This window comes from Penaeus vannamei, chromosome 3, assembly GCF_042767895.1.
Source record: "Penaeus vannamei isolate JL-2024 chromosome 3, ASM4276789v1, whole genome shotgun sequence".
NCBI lineage: Eukaryota > Metazoa > Arthropoda > Malacostraca > Decapoda > Penaeidae > Penaeus > Penaeus vannamei.
Genome location: NC_091551.1, coordinates 28,307,842 through 28,332,841, shown reverse-complemented (window position 1 = coordinate 28,332,841; position 25,000 = coordinate 28,307,842). Strand labels below are relative to the sequence as shown.

Here is a 25,000-nt window from a genome sequence, read left to right as displayed (position 1 = left end):
TGTGCTCTTGTATGTGTATGTGCTCATACTCTTGTGTGTGTGTGTGTGTGTGTGTGTGTGTGTGTGTGTGTGTGTGTGTGTGTGTGTGTGTGTGTGTGTGTGTGTGTGTGTGTGTGTGTGTGTGTGTGCGCTCTTGTATGTGTATGTGCTCATACTCTTGCGTGTGTGTGTGTGTGTGTGTGTGTGTGTGTGTGTGTGTGTGTGTGTGTGTGTGTGTGTGTGTGTGTGTGTATGCTCTTGTATGTGTATGTGCTTATACTCTTGTGTATGTGTGTGTTTGTGTGTGTGTGGTGTTGTGTGTGTCTGTGTGCTCTTGTATGTGTATGTGCTCATAATGTGTGTTCGTACTTTTGTATGTTTGTACTCTTGTGAGTGTATGCTTGTACTCATGTGAGTGTGTGTATGTTTGTAGTTTTGTGTGTGTGTCTTCTTACTCTTATGAAGTGCTTGTGGATTTGTAAGCAGGAGTATTTGATTGTAAACTCATAAGAAGTTATGGAAAATAGAATTAAAAGATTGACACATTTCCTAGCTTTGTTAGTGCAGCTAATTTACAATTTCTCATGTGGTTACAGTTTTCTAGAGATTTTTGATGATTGTTTCAAGACCCAATAAATATCAAATTGGGGATCTTCCATAATTTCAAGTATATTTAAGGGATAGGGTAAATATATTTTATGCTTTTTATTTATTTATTTATTTAGTATTTTTTTCCAGAAAATGACACTACCCTGTAGAACTGTAATTGCAAACAGATATACCTATGATTTATGAATAACCAAAATGTAATCAGATGAAATGAATTGTGGTTATAATTAGACATTTGGTTAAAATTTGTGAATTTATAAGAGGATAAATATTTTATACCCTTTTTAAAATGGTATCAGATCTTTTCTATATTGAATTCTTTATAATAAGTAAGAGTAAAAGTGGCTTGGCTGCCTTGATATCTTATGTGCAGTTCATGGTAGGTTTAACAGACTATTTTTCTGGCATAGTTCCAGATTAACCAAGATCATAGATAGATTAATTCAGATCAGTGGTAGAGCATATATTGAATATTCAAGAGAGTAGTTGCACAGCGGAATTACATTGTTTTTTATTTTGCAGATTTATTCTGATGAGGATGCATTGGTTGTGAGTGAAGAGGTAGAGAATGGAGTAGGAGGGCTAAGCGACGGTCATCTGCCAGACTGGGCAGGGATGGTGGAAGAGGTCCAGTACAACATTGTCACACTGCGAGAAAAAACAAAGCGTGTTGCAGCACTTCAGAGTAATTTAGTGCGTCGACCATCACTGGATGACAACACCGAAGAGGAACGCCAACTAACTGCACACAACAATGAGATCAGAAGGGTCAGTTTCCCGGATTATGTGATGATTTTTATGATTTTTTAGTAGACATTTCTTGGTATGCAATTGAATATGAGTTGTATCAGTACGTATTAGTCTTTAGGTGGTACTGGCATTTAATTTGCTTCATATTCCATAAGTTATGCAGATTTAAGCCTAAACAAGGAGATAAAGGTTTATTTATAATGTCTCTCACATATGAAAAAAAAAATAATTTCAACTTTTCTGACTTTATGGAATTGCTCTTGTATATGCACTATAAAAAATTAAGCAAATGAGCCTCCAATTACCAGTATCATTATGGTACCTCACTAGATATATGCAAAAGACTTAGAAAATTAGATAGTAGATAGTATGGAAACAGATTTTGTAGTAGAATTTTTGTGTAGGTGTTCCTTTCTAATATTTATTCTCATCTTCATAAATTTTCTTTCTTCCGTGAAAATAGTTATGGCTCTGTCTTAAAATAATTCAAGGTAATAGTAATATCTTTGTTTGATATAGAGATCTTTATATTTCATGCCAGCTGTTACTTTAGCAAAAGAGTCACAAAACAAAGGGTTTACATTTGAATATGATAAATTTTTCTTTTAATTTTATGGCTTTTAACTTATGTGAGAGTATGATACGATTAGCATTCCAGTTTGTAGTGATTACATTCCCGTAGCCAGCTTTTGCACTGTTAAAAGTAAATCATACAGAGGGAAAGAATGGCAAAGGCTTCTGCTAGATGAAGTGAGTAGATAGCTGGACAATATTCATTTCTCAACAAGACATAAATATATATATATATATATATATATATATATATATATATATATATATATATATATATATATATATATTTATATATTTGTATATATATGTGTGTGTGTGTGCATGTATTTAAGGGGGCCGTCGCGCTCGAGAGCAAAATTCGTCAGTTATGATTGGATATTCGTGATTTTTTAATATGTTATATATAGATGTAAAGTGATAAACACTACCAAGTTTCATATCATTTGGCTAATAGTTTTTGAACAATCACAGCCTCTTTAAAATCCATTGAACAAACTTGTTGAAAAAAATTACCACCAATAGTCTATAGCAATACCTAAAATTTGCAAAGACCGGAGTTTTAAATTTCGTTTTAGATTAGTGGGAATTTAATTTTTTCTAAATGCCCAGTCTTATGAACATCACAATATGATATATAGAATACTATTACCTAAAATGAAAATTTCCTCTAAGAAAACTATTACAAATATATTCAGCTTTTAAACGATCCAAACCCCATTAGAATCATCCAAGTATTTATGGATGAATTAAAAAATGCTGACAAATGTTGACAAAAGTGTAGTTTTGAGATAATGGGCTCAGAAATGTTGGATTTCCCTCGATTTTTTTTTTTTTTTTCTTTCTTTCTTTTTTTTAGAATTCTAATCTCTGTGGCAATCTTGCTGCTTTCTATTGCATTCACATGGTATTTTGAAGTGTAGCTGGTACATGGTCTCCCCCTTTTGCAAAGGGGGAGACAAAAATGGCAAAAACTGCAAATGATTGTGGAAATGCCTGTTTCACCACATGCTTTGTGGTGCCTAACCTGACCACGTGAAGTATTTAAATGTATAAACAACTGCTGCAGTTATGATTTAGAAGTATTTCCTATCATATTACCTTTATTATATACGAAACTAACATCTACAGTTAGTAGTGTACCCTTACTATGTGATGAGGCCGTAGGTTGGCAACCTTTCTCTCTGATTTTCTGGTGGAATTTTTTCTCCCAGAACCCCAGTCTTGGCGATCAGCTGATGGGTAAACAGAGTTGCCAGCTAGCTACCAGAGAATGCCAAAATAAACTGAAAAAAATATGGAAAAAAACAAATTTGTCAAGTAAATTTTCACGAACGCGACAATGTAAACATAGGAGCGGGAGGCGGGGGGGGGGGGTCAGAGATTTAGTTACAACTCCTATAATTTTACATATTTAGCAAAAATATTACGTCACGAGATTACAGGAGATTTTTTCAATTTTTCGAGTATTTTTGAAAATTTTCGTCGTGACGCACCCCTTAAGTCAAATACAGAAGGTTATTTACACATGAACTCGTCTTCGTTAAGGGGAGGAGTCATCGGTACGATCACGAAATTCGTTATCCGGTCCTCCTTGCTTTAGTTTTTTAGCTAGGTCATTAATAATTTTACACAATGTGCATTGATATGTGATGTTTGAGCACAACAAATTAAATTTTAAAAAGCTGCGTAAATTTTTGCACTAGAAAAAAAAAACGAGCAAGATGATAGAATTCACAAATTATGTAATTGTTTCCTTATAGTGAATAGTACTGCAGTTTCCTTCTGACCAGAGTTAGTCAACAATTAGGAGTACCAAATGTAGCATTTATGTAAATCTATCTGAAACGACAATGTTTCAGTTACCTTGCAAAAAAAGTGATTTTTTTTCGTCAGAAAATCGCCATTGATTTTTTCAGTAAAAATGTATTTGGTGGAAATAATGTATGACTTAGCCACAGTTAGTAGAAGCGAACTGGACGATCATTTTGCAACAAGAATGATTAAAATTGCGTAATTGCATACAAAGTTAATCTTACTATCATGCATGAAAATATGATTTTGAGAAAATAACAGTTTTTGTCATTCATCTTCATTATACCATAAAGGTCATACCAATGATTACCAAATATGAATATCTACTTAGATAATTCCTTGGCCTTTAATAGGAGTCCTGTGGTAGAGGGTCAGGCCTTGTTCAGGTAATTGTAGGTCATCTTTATGTAAAGGTTAGGTTAGGTTAGGTGGGAGTGTTCTCTGAAAAGTATACTTTCAGATGTCAAGGCTCCTGGTTCCCTTTCATTTACATATCATAGTACATCATAAATCATATAATATGCATTTCTTATATATAAATGACACATTGACAGGTTTTCAACAGGTTGAAAACAAAACATGTACTCCCGAAAACTTTATCCTTGCTGCTGCTGCCTGCCTGCTGAACGCAGCCTAAACTATCGTACAAACCAAAGAAATTTGCAAAAGCAGCCCAAAAAATGCTGAAAATACAAAAAAAAAACAATGCATGAAGCAAAAAGGGATGTGGCAGGACGAGGGCATTTAGATACTAAAGACATTTAAACCGCGGAAAGGAGCGCCTTATGTATCTGGCAACCGGCGCCCGGGGTGCGTCACATGCTCATGTATCCACACACAAAGTTTGAAAAAATCGTAATTTGTTACCTATACTGACGACTCTTCACCTTCAGTGACATATAATCTTCATGTGAGGCGACAAAAATTGCTAGAATTACTGAGCACTGAGCCTTGCATGATTAGCTGTGGAGTTAGTGTTGAAGTTATACACAAAATGCTTTGTAGGCTTTGATTAATATATATGGATGCTGATAGATAAGAATAGCATGAAACAGTTCAGCAATTAACAAAAAGTGCTTGAAAAAGTGTCTCCTAATTGTCTCCTAACTATTTTTTTTCCTATTTTTCCAGATTACAGCATACTTTTAGTGTACTTAATGTTATGATAAAAAGATTGTTAGTTTAATAGTGGTTGTCGACATCCCATAAGCTTTATGTATTATTTATTAGATATTTAAAATAAAATACAATTATGAGTGATTTTGAGCCATAGTTATTCATATGAAATGTGTTATGAATATTGTATAAAGAGAGCTACAGGCAGGTGATTTTAGAGTGACTTTAAGAATATACATATCTTATGGTCTTGATAGTTGTAGGTTCTCAAGTTTACACTTCAAGAACTTAAGTCGTTAGAGAGGGTGTAGTTGATTGAAGGATAGTTAATTTATCATGTAAACCTTTCTAAAATGCAAGGTAAGGAAGTGTTTTTGCCATTGTTTTAATTGTTTGATATAGATTTTATGTGTTGGGCTGTTTTATGGCATGTAGAAATTTGGATCTTGTGCTTCCCATTGATTACAATATCATAGTTGATTTGCATAAGGAAACCAGCAAAAAAAATAGCAGTGCCATTATATGTGTTGGTAGTGAGAATTTTATGAAAGTAGAGATTTTTTGTATTTTCATGTTATTACTATATTTTTTATTTAATCAAATATGTTGTTTTTAACTTTTGGGATATTGCTGTTAATTCAAGGTCTTATATAATGTCTGCAGACCCTTGAGAGATGCCAGATGTTGATGATCCAGATAAAACATGCAGCTGCAAGAGGTCGAGAAGAAACCCTAAACAAGAATGTTGTTCGGGCACTTGGGTTTGCGCTTCAGGAAGTAAAGAACGAATTCATGACAACCTGCTCAGCTTTTACAAGTTGTAAGATATGTCAGGTTAATTATCATTATTTTGAAATTAGCTATATATTGATAGGGTGTGTAATACTTCACAAGACCATACACTTGCACACAATCATGCATGCACAAATGCACATGTAAACCTTTTTATTTGACTTTCTGCAGCCATGAACAACATAAAAAAGACAAGTTCCTTTGTACATGAGGGAGGAGGTGATTATGACAATGATTATGGAACTTTTGAAGATGGATCCAGTTCTAGACACCAGTAAGTAGATATGTGCTTGTGTTGCCACTGGATCAGCTTTTGATTCATAGCTTCTGGATTTATGCTTTATGAGGTAAACAAAGGTATAGATGAGGCTAGAGGAGCTGACATACAGATACATGTACTGCGATGGTAATTCAGATGGTTGACACAATTCTACATGCACTGTTTTATGAAATTATTTATGATCTCTGGACTTTGAAATAGTCAGAATTATTGACACTATTTTTTGTTTTGTTTTTGTAATTCAGTGCTTTTGCAAAAGTTTTGATTTGTTTATATTTGTGTAATTTATTTATGTTTTGGTGTGTTAATTAAGGAAGCAATATCTGTAACTAAATTTTGCTTAAAATTTTAGTATTTTTTCAATCTTTAGTTCTTGATGGGTAGTGCAATTGCAAAGTAAGGTATTTTTGTACAATAAATACAACCATATATTGATTGGTTTGTTTAGATCATATGCTAACTACTTTTATTTGGGACTTAGCAAATATGTTAAATGTATATAAAGACATCTAAATTCAGATGAGTGGGATGTGTTGTATGTAAGGACTGAATTAATAACTTATAATTAATAGAGGCTAAGCAGCCAGTAGAGCTAAGGAAGGTAAAAGGCAAGTATTTGTACATAGTATGATTATCATATTATTATCATTATCTGTGTTCTTCAGGGCCTGGACACAAGAGCAACTCATGTTTCTGGCTGACAACACTCAAGCAGTTCAGGATCGGGATCGGACAGTTCAACATATTTTACAGTCTACAATACAACTGAATCAACTCTTCCGGGATGTTGCGCAGTTGGTTACCGATCAGGTAACGGATTTTTTTTTTCTCCCTCTTTTTTTACTAAATGTGATAGTAAAAGTATTTATAAAGAATGCCAGTTATGTGTGAGAGTCCCTTTAGTTATGGGAGTGTCTTACCTGGTCATTCATATTTCTCATATCTTTTGCATTGTGTAGAAAATCCACATAGGACTTTGTTCATAATCAAACTAGGGAATTGAATTCAAACTATGAGGGCAGATTAAACGTTGTCCCATTCTTTGATTTTTTTCTCCTCCTTTTACATTTTTCATTTTTGTATAGACCATTTCATACAACTTAACACTAACCATCATCCAGAGTGCCTGGCAACACTCCCATTGTGTGATAAAACACCCTACCTCTATCTCAGCTGGAGTAACTGACAGAGAGAAATTGATTTCTTTGCACCCTTAGCCATCTTCCCTACAGCCAACCTTAGTCAGCAATTTGGGCAGTGTGTTTATAGGCATGATTTATTGACATATATGTGACTAACATTTTGTACAAAGAAGAATGAGAAAATATATATGTGTATATGCATACACATAGATCTATATGTCTATATACATACATTTATAGATATTTTTTTCCATCTTTTAATTCAGTGTGATTTAATTTAATTTAATATAATTTAATTTAACCCACTTACAATGCGTGTCCCACATATGAGGCACCTGGAAAAGTAAACATTGCTGTCTGGCTGTGGGTGGATGTAAAGAAGAAGGATAGGGATACTAAGTAGTCAATTTCTGTCAATAATCTTGACAGAGAGAGAGGATACCATTTCACAATATGTGAGTGAATGTTGACAGGTAGTGTATGGTCATATAACTTTTTTCTTGACAGTGATTTACCTTTTCTTTATACAGGGAACAATTTTGGATAGAATAGACTTCAATGTAGAGCATGCTGCTCTGAAAGTCGAAGATGGTGCCAAGCAGCTGAAGAAAGCAGAAAATTATCAGCGTAAGAATCGCAACATGAAGTGCATTTTAGGGCTTTCAGGCACAATCATTATTTTGATTATTATTTTGGTACTTGTTAAAACTTAACAGTGATAATGCATTGTAGATCTTATATCTGTCAAATAAATTATTGATACTAGAAATAATGTAGGATATTCTATTTTTCCAGTACAGTATTGTGTTCTACTAAAGGTGATACAACTTGTAGAGCTTTTGAGGTATTTTGCATTATGCAGATGATGGTGTCTCATTATTTCAGGAAGTTACCTAAAAAGGATTAAGAAAGGAGGTTAAACTTTATATTTGAAATGTTCATTCTTTAAGGAATTCAGTGTAAGGGAGAGTATTTTTTGGTTCAAGGATATAGGAATACCAAAAACTTAAAATCATATTCAGTTAATCTTACAAGGGGCCAGTATATGGGGTAGATGAGGATCTTTTTGTTAAGCTTTTAGTTGGTCAGGAATGTAATCACACATCTTGGTTTAATGTACATGGTATATGGTCAGCCGTGTGACCTGTAGTACTGCTTAATTTATGAAACGGCACTATTAATATTGTATTTAGGCAGGGAAATGTCTTTTCCAATGAACAGATATTTTTCATTATTCTAGTGCGTGGAGTTTACCAGAGTCTAATACCTTTTGATGGACATTTTTCAAAGGTTACGCAATTGATTTTGATATAATTTTCTTCTTTTTTTCTCACCAAAGGTTTACAGAATGTTATGTTTGAACAAATTGAGATCACAGTATTTTGCTGCACATTGATATGGTATCAATTTATCAAACACAATTGGGTTGGAATGATTTATTTTAGGATAGTGTTCATTTTATTAAATATTTGATATATTTATATTAATTTTGCTTTTACTGTTTTTCATTATTTGAAAAGAATAATTCATTGGAGTCCTTGGGAAGATTTTTTTTTTTTTTTTTTTTCGCCAAAACATGTTCTATCATGTTTCCTTATTTTGTATTTATATAAGATGGATGTGAGTTATAACATAATCCATTACCGCCAGGAAAATGTAATGTAGTAGTAGTCTTTTTTTTTTTTTCTTTCTTTCTTTCTTTCTTTCTTTCTTACACACACACACACAGATTGACTCCACAGCTGCTCAACAATCAAGGAGTTAATTAGTAGGTTAAAATGACACCCTAATTTCCCCCTTCTTGGAGTGTTTTGGAAAAATGTTCTTTTCTAATGCTATTAATATCAATATCAATACTACTATTATTATTATTATTATTTACCTTTGAAATATTTTAATGTTATTAACAATACTAATAGCAATATATAAAACAACAAGCTTTTAAAAATCAAGGAAAAAGGCAGACAGGTGGGACAGGTAGGACTAGTAATTCACTCCTTGGTGACAAAGCATTTGTGGAACCATCTCTGCAGAAACAATTAATTAACTAAAATCATAGTAGACGTGCCATTTACGTACATACCATCTCCTGCGGCAGTGGATTAAGCTTATCCTCATTTCTGAGTACTATCAGAATATACTCTGTGGCAATGGATGGAAGTGTAACATGTCCTTGGGTGTGTGAATACTGTATAAATATCTTGCTATTGCAATGGGCTAGCAAATGATATCGTATTAATAGCCAAATATTCAAGATTTCAACGTATAGAAACACTTGCAATACAGTATAAGCTTTCAATACTATTGAAGGAAAATGTGAATTATGTTATTAAATTAAGTGGATATCAGATTGGGCCATACATTTTCTGAAAATATTGTCCATGCTTATAATATACTGTGTTTATGGAAGCATTATGTCTTGCTGCATTTTAGCTTTAATGCGCTAAGTAAGTCAATACTGTTATTGTGGTAATTGCAGGCCACATATATTGATATAATTTTTAAGATTAGTTCTTTCTTGCTTCTCTGTTACACAAGTATTTGTTAAATGACTGTGGTAACTTGCTGAATCACTCGAGTAATATGCAGTACTCATTGAATTTGGATCATTAATATTGTTCTAAAAAATGTACTATATTGATAATATATTTATACATATATATATGTACACACAAAGCTTTATTCAATCTTGTCCTGTAAATTCAATGTTCTTAAAATATATTGACTGAAGCTAGTTAAAATGATGTAGCTGTAACTCTGTGGTGTGTAAGTGAATTTGTACAGAAAGAAACCGTACTGTATCCTATGTATGATTTGTTAAATCTGTCAATTTCAGATGCTTTATAAGTGCGAGATAATAAAATCTTTATTTAACAACTGATTTCCTATGTTGCCAAGAAGTTACATTCTTTTCACAAACATCTTATCTCTCTATGCTCTTGCCCTACCACCTGCTAAAATCCCTTTGGTCATGATAGTAGGCAACAAAAATAGTTTACATACATTTGTGGAATAGTAAACAAGGAAATGTAGGTAATGAAATTCAACCATTCATGTTTTTTGGTAAAAGTTAATACTAAGACATGCTTCATATGCAGAAAGGTTAACTTTCATGTTTTTAAGTGCCATTCATTTGGCCAAGCAGTGCTCAATGGGCCTTTTCTGTTATCTGCAGTGCCTGCTAACATACCTTAATTGTTGTCCACGTGGTAACCAGTCAGAGTTGAGCAAGAGTGGCAGGAAGTTTCCAATACATTCATATGATAACCATAGTGTGCATAAAAATAGGCTTGCAAGTCTCAACCAGTAATCTTGTTTACCTTCTCTTTTTTATGGGTGATATGTGGTAGTTTTCCTGATAGTTTTCCCATCCCTCTAGAAGGCATTTGATAAGGTGCATCATGAATCACTCCTGGAGATCCTGAGACTGACAGGATTCCCAACAAGGATTATTGGGTTAATAGCAAGCCTGTATATTGGTACTGAAAGTGCTGTAAGGTGCAGTGGGGTCCTTTCAAGCTTTTATCCAGGACTTTAGGGGCTTGCTAGAAGAACCTGTTCAGTTGGTACGTGCTTGCGGTGAGGATACTGAAGTTGCAGAGAGCTTTACATACCTTAGGCCCGTACTTTAAAAACCTTTCGCCAGGGCTGGTGAAGGGTTTCGCCGGGCGATCCGGAATTTCGTACTTTTAAAATCATGCCTGGCGAACGTTCGCCAGGGCTGGCGAAAGATCATATTGGAACAGCCTGGCAAAGAGAGCTGTTTGAATACCATTTTCTTGCTTTCAAATTATAAATTAGTAACATATTTGTGTATGATAGGATGTAGGAATCACATTGAAATTATAAAATATCTTAAAATCATAATTTTTTATGAAATAACGTATATACGTATTTTTTTCAAGACCTTCGATGTTCCAGTCGAGAGCTTAAGACATCAGCTGTATTCCTACCCCCCTACCCCTACCCCCCACCCCCGAGATGACTTATTTAGATTTAGGTTGTTGTTATTTTGGTTGTAAGGATAATGTTCTTTTCACAAATATTACCAGAAGTGTTTTTTATGGCGGCATGTTTACTTTTGGCTATAGAAACAGAGCTGTAGTGCTCCATCGCCCTATAATGAGGCGTCTTTAATGATACCCTTGTAGGCCTACAGTTCAATATCTTACATCAGTTAGGAATAGTAAAATAGTAATTTTTAAACTCTTGTTAAAGTATAAAGTTATTTTTTGTATAAAAGTATAAGGTTGATATAGTATAGTATAAAGTACTTGTAAAACCTTTCGCCAATGCTGGCGTTCGCCTGGCGAAGCTTCGCCAGGCGAACATCTGAGTGAGGGAGGCCTTACTTTTAAACTAAGGCAGGTGTTCGCCAGGCCTGGCGAACGAAAGGGATCGCCAGGCGCTAACATCTTGGATTCCTGCTAAATCTAGCGCTTCGGCGAATGAAAAAAAAAACGCGAGAAAAAGCAAAAGGTTTTAAAAGTACGGGCTATAAAGTTAACCTTGTTATAGTATAAAGTGTAGTATAGCATAAAGTATAAAGTTAATTTTGTTATAGTATAAAGATATTTTCAACTTCTTTGTTATAGCATAAAGTTAAATTTTAACTCCTTTGTTATAGTATAAAGTGAGACTATTGCGGAAACATTTTCGTCTTCTCTCGAGGTTAATAATTAAGTTTAGGTTATGTTATGTGCACTGCAGATGTAAACAAATTTGCGCTACATTTAGCGGGAATGCAAGATGTTAGCGCCTGGCGAACGTTGGGTTTAAAAGTAAGGCCTCCCTCACTCAGATGTTCGCCAGGCGAAGCTTCGCCAGGCGAACGCCAGCACTGGCGAAAGTTTTTAAAGTACGGCCCTTAGTAGTGTAGTTCAAGATTCTAGGCTGTCAGACCAGGAAGTCAGTAGAGAGATTGACCTGGCAGCAAATGCCAAATGTTTACAGAGGGCCGACTGATTGGGTTTAGACAGTTAGGAATTTAAGCAGCCTATTATAAATGGATTTATCATTTAACTTGGCATGTATTGTTTGCATTTTACTTATAGGATTTCTTAATGAAATACCTATACACATAGTAAGTGACAAAAACACCTAGTTGACAGTGTGGCAGAAAAAACAGTATAGACATTATCAATTTATTAGAAAGTGAGACAACAGTTTTAAAATCATCCTGCATTATAAACATCAATGAGAGTAGATTCACTGATGTGCATGATTGGACATAAAGTACAATATATTTGAATTTTGCCTGTCATACCCGCCCTTACTTTTTAACCCAGTAACTACTGTATACAAAAATTACTTAGGATTTTTAAATCAGGGGCTTCATTTTGCATGGTTGGTAAGTAAAGTGACCACAATCAGTTTCTGGTGTGTTGCACGCTCTTCTGAATTGAGCAACCCTAGGTGCATTTTTAGGGTATGACCAGAGCTATAAAGGTGTAATTTAGGCCAATAAAACAATTGTAAATGATGCCCCTGATCATAAACCAAAATTATTTTTGGGGAGGATATAGGACAAATTTTACTAACTCTCATAAGACACCTGTGTAACGGGCAATGTTCTTATTTAGCAATCTTGTTGACCTGTGTTCAATCCTGCACACTGTCAGTGGATGGAAACACAGGCCATTCCATGCAAACAGGGTGCTTTAGAAGCAAGTAAACAGACAATATATAGCGGCAAAAAGAATATCCATTGTAACAAATGGAATTCAAATGGAACATTTTAAAACTGAAATGACCAATGTTTAAATTTTTTTTAACCCACTAGTGCCAGTACATTTTCAAGCCAAAAATAATAGTTTCTGGGTGGCTTCAAATTCGGTGTGGGCCACCACAGTTGACAAAATCAGAGAGAAAGCTCTGATCTAGTGTCACACTGGTAGGGCACCCAGGAATGTTTTTTTTTTTTCCAGGTGTCTCACCTGGTGCAAGGGGGTTAATATGAATTTAGGTAAAAAACGTAACACATATTTCTTGTGTTAATTTACTTAAAACAGACAGGATTATTTAGTGTACTGATGTGTCACATCTATGACTGACCTTTAGATTTATTTTATGGCTCCAATACCATTAATTCCTAAGCATGGCTGGCCAAAAATAATTTCCAGTGCTCTGATTATTTTCTGGTGCTTTAGGTTAAATGATTGTATGAAGTCAAGATTGTTTTCCGAGAATACTTTATTATTATTTTTAGATTAATCTTTATAAATTACTCTGAGATAATTATTCCATGAAATATATAAACTAAACAAAAATTGCAAATTCGTCTTGAAAATTTCGAGTACAATTATCAGTATCAATTATCTATCATAAACAAAATACCATACAGAGAAATAGAACTTATCTCTGATATACAACTGAAAAAAATTACTGTCCATTTTTTTTCTTAATTTTTTAAACATGTAATTCTGAAGGAAACAACTCACTAACTTTCCAGATGAATGGAAAATATTTATTTATAAGCTTACTCTGTAGATATATTTTACAGAACTCATTTTTAAAAAGAACAAAAAATTATATTTCTTCCATTACAGACACACTGCAAATAGCTATATTAAAAAAAAAATTTTTTTTAAAGGTTTGAAAAAAGAAAATGCTTATTGTGAGAACACTCCTGCAATATTGCAATTCAAAATTACTTATTATAAATAACTTTGTCTCATAGTTAAATTAACCCCAATGATCCAGATAACAACCATCACATCATGAAAAAATTTGGCTTGAGGGATCGGTAAAATGAACATGCTGTCCAGGGAAAATCTGGCTGTGGGCTGCAGTGAGGCGAACTTGCTGTCATGAGCATTTTGGCTGAAGGCCAGGGTGACGGGAATAATTTACCATGAGTGTTAAAACCTCTTGGAGGGTGATAAGACTCCTTTGATATTTAGAAAGGGTCTTTTGCATTATTCCTATCGTGTGTTTGTTTGTGCCTGGCCGACAAGCCATGCACTTGGCAAAGAGGCTGTTAATGTAAGCCTAATGCTTGTATTTTTGAGGCAACTCACGAAAGCCCAATGACTGGATTTTGGGCCACGTGACTGTCGTGAAGCATCCGGATTCGTGGGGTTAAGAGTTACAAGAAAATAATCCCATGGAATACTGCACATCTGCTTCAAAATTATTTCATGGAATAATGAGTAACATCTTAAGAAACCTTTGCCAGCTAAAATAACTGTCTAGACTTCGAGAACACTGGGATTAGATATTACATGAAGAAATAAATAATTTTAAAAAATGAGATTTAGAGAACAGGTAAAGTATCTGAAGGATACCATTAATGTATAAATTTTAAGAAAGGAAATAAACGAGACCAATAAACCCAATTACATGCTATTTTGTAACATTACTGCATAATTCCATAAATACATAGAAATATTGATGATTTTATGAGCACAAAAGAAATTCCTTCAAGTGCCATAGTTACTTGAAAATTACAAAAATACTAATCACCTGACTTACTTGTCCATTGTTATTAGTATTGCAAAAGCTTGATTTTTGCACTTTATTGCATATTTCTTCATTCTATAAGCATACTTTACAAATTTGTACAGATTAGTTTATGTCCACCAAAAATATCCAGCGAGCCATTTCTAATACACTATTATAAAAGTTCAATGCAGAGCTTTGGTATGAAAATTGCAAATTATCAGTAGAAATATTTTTTTATAAAAAATAATTAATAATAATGGGAACAAGTCCAGCAGACACAACTTATGAAATCAACAATGAGATAATAAAAGAAAAATCTGGAATAATTTTCAAACCATTCTAGATGTACCTACAAAGTCTTTGAGCACAAATATATGTACAGATTGAAATGTATGGATTTGTGTGATAGGATAATAAATTGCATAAGGTAGGAAGTACATGAAACTTTGCCCTCTTGTGATAGCCCCTTTATCAGACTGGCCAATCTAGCAGAAAGTAATGTCATACTAAATATATTTTTGGTGAACCTGTAATTCCGCTTTTGCACAGAGCCTACCCAGCAATAACAGGCTGTAATCAGTCTCACTAATTCATACAATAATATCCATGGCCATTATATATTTTTAACAACTCCTAACTAACAAAGTAGATTGTTATTCTTTCCACAGTTTCATCTGGATAATAAATGCATGCAACATGACTGATAAACAGGTTTCACATGGTCAATCAAGTGATTAAGTCATCCATATCTTCATCTGACTGACTATCTGCTGAACTGTCGCTCATGCCAGCTGGGTATCCTCCATAGCTGTTCTCATCAATCTGCAAGTCTGTCCATGATTCTAAAAGACAAAAAATAATCAGTTATGTGTATATTTTATATGTACATTTTGCTAGATCCAATAAATTTTTACATTCAACTCTATCAATTCTCATGAAAATAGACATTTTAGTAATAATACGCAATAAAATTGATACACATACACACACTCACACAATCTTGAAATCTATTAAATTAATGCACTTGACCTTACTTCTGAGAGCAGATACTGATGACTTTTCATCGTCTAAGCTTGAGCCTTGGTAGGCCATCTTCAACCATGGACGTTTCATCTTCTCAGCAAAAAGGAGGAGCCATGTACCTATAAATACCACATAATAATCATCAATAATGTTTAAAATCATAATTTTTTTTTACATCCATCTCCCTGCATCATCTAATAATTTATTTAACATTCTGAACTTTGGTTATGTAAAAAACAAGGAAAACATACTGCATGGGAAGAAAGTGGAAAAACTTTTCAAAGTAAGAGAACAAAAAATAAAAGACTTACATTTTGATTTCTTGGTCAGGTAAATATGCACAGTCATGCCTTTTAACTTGAGAGAACATGAATCTGTCTCAATTTCATTTGCCAAAGTCTCTTCAATAACATAGAATTTTTCTCTGACAACAGTCCTGCATGAGAAAAGGAGAGACACAAACAAAGTAAAATTATCATGCTAACAAAGACAAAAACACACTTAAAATACTTATTCCTAAGTTATTCATACACAATGTTCTGAATTTTGGTTTAATACTACTTTTCTCCAAAGCACTAAATTGTTTTAGGAGCAATGATGACTGTGTAGATCACCCTTAAAAATGATAAAAGAAGTTCAAAACAATAAAAACATAATGCAGTCAAGGTACTTCTCTAACCCATTACCGCCGGTATATTTTGAAGCCGAAATTTTCCGGGCGGCTGTATCGGAGAGCGAGCCCCGATACAGCATCACACTGGTGGGACGCCAGCAATTTTTTTTTTCCAGGTGTCTCATGTGAGACACCTGTTGTTACTGGGTTGACAATTCCATATGAAGATTTAATGAACCTACATTATTTCTACTATGGGACACAAAGTAATGAATTTTGATAATGAATCTACTTAGAAACAAATCAAACAAAATAATACTTACATAAAGGCCAAATGATTCCTTGAAAACCGACACTTGTAGTGCTCAACTCCTGGCACGTGTATATTGATTACAACCAAGCTGTCCGTCTGACTCCAGGTTGTCTCAGGATATAACCTACGTGTAATGCTTTTTACAGCCTCAAGCGGTGGCACAAGTAGACATAGCTGGTTGAACAAGTCTGTATCAGCCTTTGACGGTTTTGCTTTTCCATAAGGTTTAGTGCTCTCTTGTTGCATATGTGCCTTGTGAAAATTTTTATGGTTCTGATTAAAGGCATTTTCTGGTGATGAATCAAAGGCCTTTTCTGTTTTTCTGTGATGTGTCAGTTCTTTCTCTTTTGCATTTTCATTTTTCCCTGACTCCACTTCTTGTTTGCTGGAACTGCAAGCTGACTTGTCAAGGGTATTATAAGTTTGTAAAACTCCAGGCAAATCATATGAATTCTGAAGGTCTGCCACAGTTTCTTCTTGGACTTTTTTTTCTGCATTATTATTCCTGATTGCTTTTGACAATTCCTGTAACAGTGATATGTGAGTTAATCTAAGGAAAAAGTCTTTCACATGTACTTTTCTGTTCACAAAGTGCTACTTACTATTGATATTCAATGTTCCTATAAAAAGAGACAAACTACTGCATTTGTATGAGGAATACTTTCTATCATGGTGATGGGAAAATAATTTATCACTCAGGACTATTACAATTATGCTAAATAATTGTTTTTCTTCACTATAAAGACATAGGATCTCTTATTCATTTATTTGCTTTGCAATCAAAAATATCAAACAATCCTTTTCTTTTGCATTTGCATAAAAATACTTTGTTTACTATTCCCAATATAATACACAATGAAGGTACAGTGGAGCTTTAATTTACATATGGATTATTTTTTCAGAGACTGTTACATAGGTCAAAACACAAGTTGAAATTCCCCTTGAAGTACCTTTTAACCAATGATCTACACTCCCTAATAATAGTCCTCCTAGTGTAATCACAGAAATGACAAAAACACACAGGCAGACCCAGTCAGACAGAGACATACACACATGCACAGACACATGCATGTACAGACACACAGACACACACACACACACACACAAAGAGAGCTCTGTTAATAAACAAAAGGACACTGATTACTATTGCCTCTGGAATAACTAGAAATTTACTCATTTAGAACCTTATATTTGGTAGCACAACTGAACTTTGAAAAAGTAAAATTGATAAAACAAATTAAATCATACATTATCTTCAAACTGTATGTAAAAAATATTGGCCATAGTTCATACAAACCTTGAAATTGGGCAAATTCTGTAAGAACGTCATTGCTTCCTCTTTGTCTAAGCATGAAGCATTAAGCAATCCTGTTGACTCCACATGATTTTTATCTTCAATATCTTCCCTGTCCTGGTTTCATGAAAAGGAAATGATAGATATCAATAATTAAAAAAATAAGCTGAAACTAAAATCTATCTTAAACAAAATAACAAACGAAAAAAAAAAAAAAAAAAAAAAAAAAAATCCAATGACTTTAGCTAATACAGACACTTCCAGTATAAATGTCAACAGTGTTGATTACAATTCACTATGCTTTACAGATGAAAATAATTGCAACCACTTTTGTCAAATAATGTAAATACCCTTGGCTAAAAACAAACTAAAAAGAAAATAAAACAAAGCATTAAACATAAATATATCAATTAAATTATTACACTACGATATTCTACCTGTTTTTCCCTATAATTCTTCTTCAATGATTGGTGTGCATTCATGAGCTCTCTTGACATCTGCCTTGGTGGTTCCACTGAGTTATCAGTTAACTCTACCCTGTACATTTTCCCATCCTCTGATTCAACTGTTTCTAAAACCTGGAAGAACAACTTGTATTACCAAAATTTATTTAATTATCACTACTATTCACAATGAAAATTGGTCACACATAAGAATGCTGTTTAAGGCAATTACCAGAGACTGAAGAAGAAGAGGAAAAAAAGTTAGAACAACTTTAACAAAAACATAAGACATGAGAAATGAAAAGAAAAGGGACCAAATAATCACCTTTGCTATCCATGTGTCAACAGAATCAGCCAACTTCTCCATAGTCCTCTTCACATCTTTTAATTTTGTTGTTGGATAAGTAAAACTGGCCAAACAACATGGAATGGCTTGTGCAGGGAGAAGGTCCAAAAGATATGATGGACATGACTGAACCTAGAAAAAAACATGCCTATGCTATGCTTACTTGCTTCAGTCTTATTCCTTCCTCAAAAAAATAGTGTGTAAAATTATCTTTTCACAACCATTTTATTCTGCGTATAATACCAACATCTTAATACTGTTTATTTTCTTAAAATAACTAAAAACTTAAATTATACTTCACCTGACTAGAAGGTACAATCAGGGTCTCTCCATGGTCCACAAAAAAGACCTTACAGGTGTTATCTGGTGTAACTCTGTCCACCCAGCCACGGTAGTAACTGGCAATGGTTGAAAAATGTTATTTCTTGTAAAGGGCACTCAATGGTCCTAACTCATACTCAGAAATGACTTGCTTAGGGAAAGACAAAAGGAAGGAAGAGAGGAAAGAAAGAAGAAAAAAAAAGTATGAAAGAGGAGAAAAAGATGAGGGAAAAAAAGGAGAGAAAAGGAAAAGAAAGGGGAAGAAAACATTATGAATTACATGAAATCGTACAATTGTTGATGATTCTTACTTGCCATCAGAAAACTTTGCCAGACAGTATCTAGAAGCCTCAACACATGGGTGCTCCTCCCATTTCAAGCAGTTTTCATGAAGACTCTCTTTATTGTCTGTTAGCCAATGCTTGGTTATCTCTTGGACCTTTAACTCAAGTTCATCCAGCCTGCACAAAATAATGACAAATATATATACATACAGCACCAACATATATAATGGTAAAATATGTAGACTGATTTAAACATTTCTTTCAATGTACAAGAGTAAAAACTTATCACCTCATAAAACATGAAATAATTATCACAACTGGATACTTGTACCTTTCATAATTATCTGCACGTTGAATAAAGAACCAGTCAGGAGATTCTATTTCTGCAACACCAACTTCCACATCAGTATCCAAGGGCAAAGTTTCTTGTAACAAATGAGTACCTATAGCTTCACTTTTAGGACTGACTGACTTTTCCGCATTTATATTTAAGTTTCCTATTTTCTCAAGATCATTATTGATATCCTCGTCTTCTTCAACAGAATCAACTTGTTCTAAGCTTCTAGTGCATGCTTTGTTCATTCTAGGCTGATTTTTGGTGCTGTTCTGCTCATTTAATTCAGACAACTTACTGCTCTCTGCAATTTGTTCTGTATCTTTTAGCAAGTCCAGTGCCCTTTCCACAGTTGTCTTAAACAATTCACATGACAGGTCTTCAGGTTCTAAGGATATATCTGCTTCTTTACAAATCTCTTTCAGCTTTTCCATGTGAGCAATATTGCTGATTCCAAATCCATTAGAAATAAGTCTAGACCTTAGAGATTCCATCTTTACTTTACTTTTACCTGCCTGTGCTAACTCAGTCACAGGGCTTAGCCAAAGTGTTGAACCAAGTGCTAGTTCAATTTGTCCAACAAAAGTGCTTTTGTTTATGTTGCTGCTGAATATATCATCAATGTACTTTGATGCATGGAAAGTCCATTCCCTATCAAAGTCAAGGGGTTGAACTCTACAGAGATAAACCTCAACAATAAGTGGTGGCATCAGTGCCAGATGGTTCGGAAGGATGTATAAGGAATTTTGCTCTACAGTTACATCACTTCCTTCATCCAAGAGAAACACAACACTCATGGCAATATGTCTTGAGTAATCAACTTCTACAATTTGTCCTCTTGCCCACTTTTCCTTGCATTTGACAGCACAGAGCATTCTTGGTTCTATGCTGATCAACTGCTCACAGTTTTCAGGGTCAGCAAAATACTGCTGTATGGCCATGAACAACCTCAGGTAGTGATCTCTCAAGTCAAATTCAGGAACCCCTGCCTTCTCCCTGAAACTCAAGAGGCGTACTAAATATCGTGATGCATTTATCACTTTGACAACACTGAAAGTAACTTCACCCTTTCTTGGAATTACACTCTCAGCATCAAACTTTTGTATTCTATGCCTAAATCCACAACTGTAACCTATACAACATTTACCATAAGCTTTTAAATAATAACAAAGAGCATCATCTTGGTTACAAGTTGTCATAATTTTTGATGCTACATGTTGCAGCTCTCTTGGAATTTTACCAGCCCTTTCTATTTCAAACACAAGAGGAGGAAGCCGTTTCACAGATTCTTTGGATAATAATATGTGAGACTCACAATTTATGGTGTCTTGATTTAAATCTTTTGAAAAATTATTCACCATAAAGGCATACCTCATTTTGAAATTACCAATGGAGTTTGGTATGTCTGCATGAATAATGAGGTCTGCATTTGCTAATTCATACATGAGGAGGAGTGATGAAGCCTCTTGGCAGACTATCAAAACTACATTTGCTATAGAGTGCCATTCCTGGACAATGGACTTCATGACCCACATTGTAGTACAGCTTGTTACAATTAAGGAATATACAGCCACAGCATCCAGTAATATTTTCAGATTCCTTCCCTGATTATCATCCCCCATAAACACCAAAATCCTTCCATGTCTGTTGTCTTGTAAAAGTTCAACAAGTTTATCTTGCTCTGTCCCTATCTTCTCTACTTTGTGAACAAAGGTACACACTCTAGTAGCTATTACAGCCTCCCATGGATCAGCAACAATAATAATTGGCTCAAGAAGAGGAGTTACTGTTTGTGTCAATGAATTCAATAATTTGGTCCACGATGATGCCACTAAAAGTAACTGCTGTTCAAAATCCCTTCGATCACTTTTGCTCTTTCCTTCGCCCCAGTAAGTAAGTATCTGTTTCACTTCCACTGCACAATTTTCCAAGATTGAATCAACGTCATCAAATACAAGATAGCAACACCTAGCAAGGGACGTAAATGCTTTGGTGCCACCTTCTTCGTCGGCCTTTGCAAATTCTGTAGTTTTGCCTGTTAGAAGCCTCACCAAACATGGGGCTGTTGTAACCAGAATGTCACATCCACCAAGTAACTGCGAGTTGGTATCAATTACCTCTTCATTGCCACAACCTCCCCAAGCTGTGATGACTTTCAGTGACATTTTCGCAGGTAAGAACCTAACCAAAGAATCAGCAGCATATTTAGCATTTCTCCAGTCTTTGCAAACAATCACTAAAACAGCCCCAATACCTTGGGAAAGACGACGGCTTATGTGCAGCCATGAGTCTAGTATAACAGAAATCAAAGGCACAATATAACCATGAGTTTTGCCACTCCTTTTGCCTCCTACAATGATGGCTGAAGTACCACGTGTTATAGCTGGCCAAGCATATGCCTGCAGTCTTGTTGCTCTCATATCTAAATCATTTAGTACATTTACGATATAACTATTCAGTATTGCATCAACCATATTCTCATTAACAACTACTTCTTCTTCAGCAACATGGGACTCCCCAGCTATAAATATCCGGAATAATTTTGCAATGCAAGGGCCCTCTGGCAAAATTTTCTCTCTTAATGAGATTGTCAATTCTTCTTCTACATCTCCCATTTCCTCTCTGTCCCAAACATCTCGAGAGTCTGAAATAAATGAGGCATTAAGATGACTGTTTACCTTTCTTGCACTGTAGTTAATAGTCTTCCTATTATTTTCATGCATACCTATGACTTCCTTCTTACACTTTTCATTTTGCATGCTTTCTGAATTCTTTGTCAATATATGACTTTCTTTAGAGTCAGAAATTTTGCTCACCCCTTTAACATCAGATAAGCCAGATATGCTAAGCTTAAGGCATAATCCTCTTCCACCAGGTGATTCCACCTTTAATTCTTCCTTTTGTCCAGATTTTCCTGTAAAATTTTCATCATTCTGAGGGGATACCTTAACACTACACTCAGGAACAGTCTTTATGGCTGAAGAATCTACCAAACAAATCTCATCCACCAAGGACTGTTTCCCATCACTTTTCTTTTCTGATGATGAGAGATTGGACTTGTTACTAGCACTAATTTCTTCATTCTGTGTTGGAAATAACCCTTTTGTTAAGCTTCTTTGTCCTGATGATGCAGGAACAGGAATTTCTTCAAGGCATAAAGTAGAAGCTGCATCAAGTTCCGAGCATTCAGCTTCACCTGACAATTCAGATAACTTTGTCTTTGGGCTTCTTCCAGATTTTCTGAAAGCATGAATATATAAATAAAAATTTCCATAATGATATACAAAAATATGTGTAAAAATTAATGTGAATATGGTAAACCACTTATTGTAATGGAAACAAAGTTATAATGCTTACTCATTTGACAAACTCAATTGCAAATCAGCACTGGAGCTTCCCACTGACAGGGGAGTTGAGGTTCCACATTTTAAAAAATCCAACATGCTCATCAGGCCTCTACCACGGTCAGATGACTGAAAAGATGTATCAAGTCCTTCAGCACTTGATTCTAGGTTGCTTGTGCTACTGCTGCTGCCACTTTTATGGCAAATCATTCGAGTTAACCCTCGACTTCTTGATACCAGTTTTTTTCCAGTCTTAAACTCTAACTGTTGGGGAAAAATAATCTAATTTTACCTTTTTATTGTAAATTATCAAGCATTTATTATCTTATCTTATTTTTAAAAAAATGAAAAACATGTTATTGACTTTCATATTTCCACATCTGAAGGCCTAGTGTGAAAAATATATTACAGGCTTAGGTTCTTCCACATCTGAAGGAGTAATAATCATATTTTCAGATCATACAATAATACAGTAAATGGCACAAAACTTTACAGATAAAACATAATAATCCCTATAAAAAATCATAACCTGATCCTGTTGGGGATGACATATACAGACATGCAATTCTCAATGTAAGTTTAATTTGTTCATTAACTTTACACACAGATGACTCCACATGTACTTAGTCTGCAATGAGCCAATTACTGGCATTTCCTATCTCTGGTCAACCCTTTCCCTTAATTTTTTGGAATATTCTCTTCTAGCTTATATTGCATTTAATAATGTTGACAATATCATAATGTTATAACTTCTATAATAATAATCAATAACAAACTCCATATTGATAGATCTGATAGAGAAAAAAAAACAAAAAACACAAAAACTCAAGGAAAGGTGAAATAAGATGAGGTAATGAGGTCTAGAAATTGACTACTTGGTGGCAGAGCACTGGTGGAGCTATCTACCCGTAGAGGCACCCACCAAAACAATACCACAGTGAATTCTTCTCCCAGCATTATTCACAAAACCTACTCATCACATTCTCACCTTTGATGATCCTTGAAAGTCCTCCCTGCTTTCTGTTGCAAATTCTGATTCATTGCTAACTGTGTCTTCTTCAGAATTTTCTTTAAAAAAAAGCAGGTCAAATGGTAAGAAATATGTTATGGATACTGGATATAAATAAATGTTCAAACAAAATAACAGAAAAAAGACAAACAAACATCTAATTCTTTTTCTTCAGAGTTACTCATGAATTTATGTAAACCCTGATTTTATGTGGCATAAAGGTACAATGATAAAGTGCATATGCAAAAGGGAGAAGCTGAGAAGGGAAAAGTAGAATAAAAACAAAGAAGATATAGCAAGAAAAGGCAAGAAAAAGGGAGAATACATGGAGAGAGAGGATAAGAAAAGAAGAAAAGAAAAGAAAAGGTCAAGGGAGAGAAAAGAAAAAAAAAAAAAAATAATAATACTCACCTTCACCACTTCTCCCTTTCATCCTGCCAAGAAGCTCAGTTGCAAATTTTGCAAAGTCGCACATTACCAGCAGCTTGGCAAGGTCCACTGCTACTTCTTCCTCGTCTTCCTTTGGCCACTTCATCTTTGCTAGTTCAGGTATTGCTTCCCAAACCTCTATCCTAATATAGAGGGTTAACAGGCCATGGAAACATCCTGCAATTATTTTTTCTGCTACTAACAAGTTGACATTGTTTATATGAAATATATGCAACTATATCTACTACAGTTATGATATCAAGCTACCCAATAAATTTCTATGTAATTTTTCTAAACTGGTATGTTGCTTGCAATTTTGAGAATGCACTACATCAAATACAATTCATCCATTTAACTTTTTTTCCTAGGAAATGCATAAATACTAGAACACTGGATGTGAATTAAAAGAGTACCTTTTTACCTGTATTAAGTGAAACTTTTTTATGTACTTTGAATTAAGATGGTAAACAATAAGTAAATCATGCCTTTTCTTTCCAAAGACAACTTTTAAACTACCATGTTTTCCTTTCTGCAGTGGCAAAAACTCTGCTTTGGGTTTGAACTGAATAAGATTCTTGACAAAAACAGTTGCAGCTGGGTCCCAAGTCTTGCTCTCTCTGCAACAACACATCACATAAATCTAAAATCTAGAGAATTTCTGGACACTCATTTCTTAAACTATATTTTTGAAAGGTTATTAAATCTATTTCCTCTAAGAAATAAACTATATTTGTATGAATATCCGATTTGG

General features: G+C 34.4%; 2 protein-coding genes across 2 annotated transcripts in view; one reads left to right on the top strand and one right to left on the bottom strand.

The window, feature by feature from the left end:
• Positions 1-1,110: 1,110 nt before the first annotated feature.
• Syx16 (syntaxin 16) lies at positions 1,111-9,930 on the top strand (the record flags this gene model as incomplete). The annotated part of the gene is given in 5 exon segments (XM_027350891.2): positions 1,111-1,356; positions 5,503-5,659; positions 5,803-5,905; positions 6,577-6,721; positions 7,584-9,930. Coding segments are annotated over 5 exon segments (834 nt in total), but the record flags the coding sequence as incomplete, so codon positions are not given.
• A 2,253-nt stretch (positions 9,931-12,183) lies between these two features.
• Positions 12,184-25,000, bottom strand: part of LOC113800163 (putative ATP-dependent RNA helicase TDRD12) — a gene marked incomplete at its 5' end in the record, with an annotated part of 14,223 nt that continues 1,406 nt past the window's right edge. The window contains 14 exon segments of the mRNA XM_070143860.1: positions 12,184-15,338; positions 15,531-15,638; positions 15,831-15,955; positions 16,456-16,970; positions 17,743-17,856; positions 18,177-18,317; positions 18,508-18,660; positions 18,830-18,926; positions 19,161-19,310; positions 19,465-22,707; positions 22,825-23,075; positions 23,800-23,879; positions 24,232-24,426; positions 24,766-24,866. Coding sequence (XP_069999961.1) covers positions 15,223-15,338; positions 15,531-15,638; positions 15,831-15,955; positions 16,456-16,970; positions 17,743-17,856; positions 18,177-18,317; positions 18,508-18,660; positions 18,830-18,926; positions 19,161-19,310; positions 19,465-22,707; positions 22,825-23,075; positions 23,800-23,879; positions 24,232-24,426; positions 24,766-24,866 — 5,389 coding nt within the window. The 3' untranslated portion in view covers positions 12,184-15,222.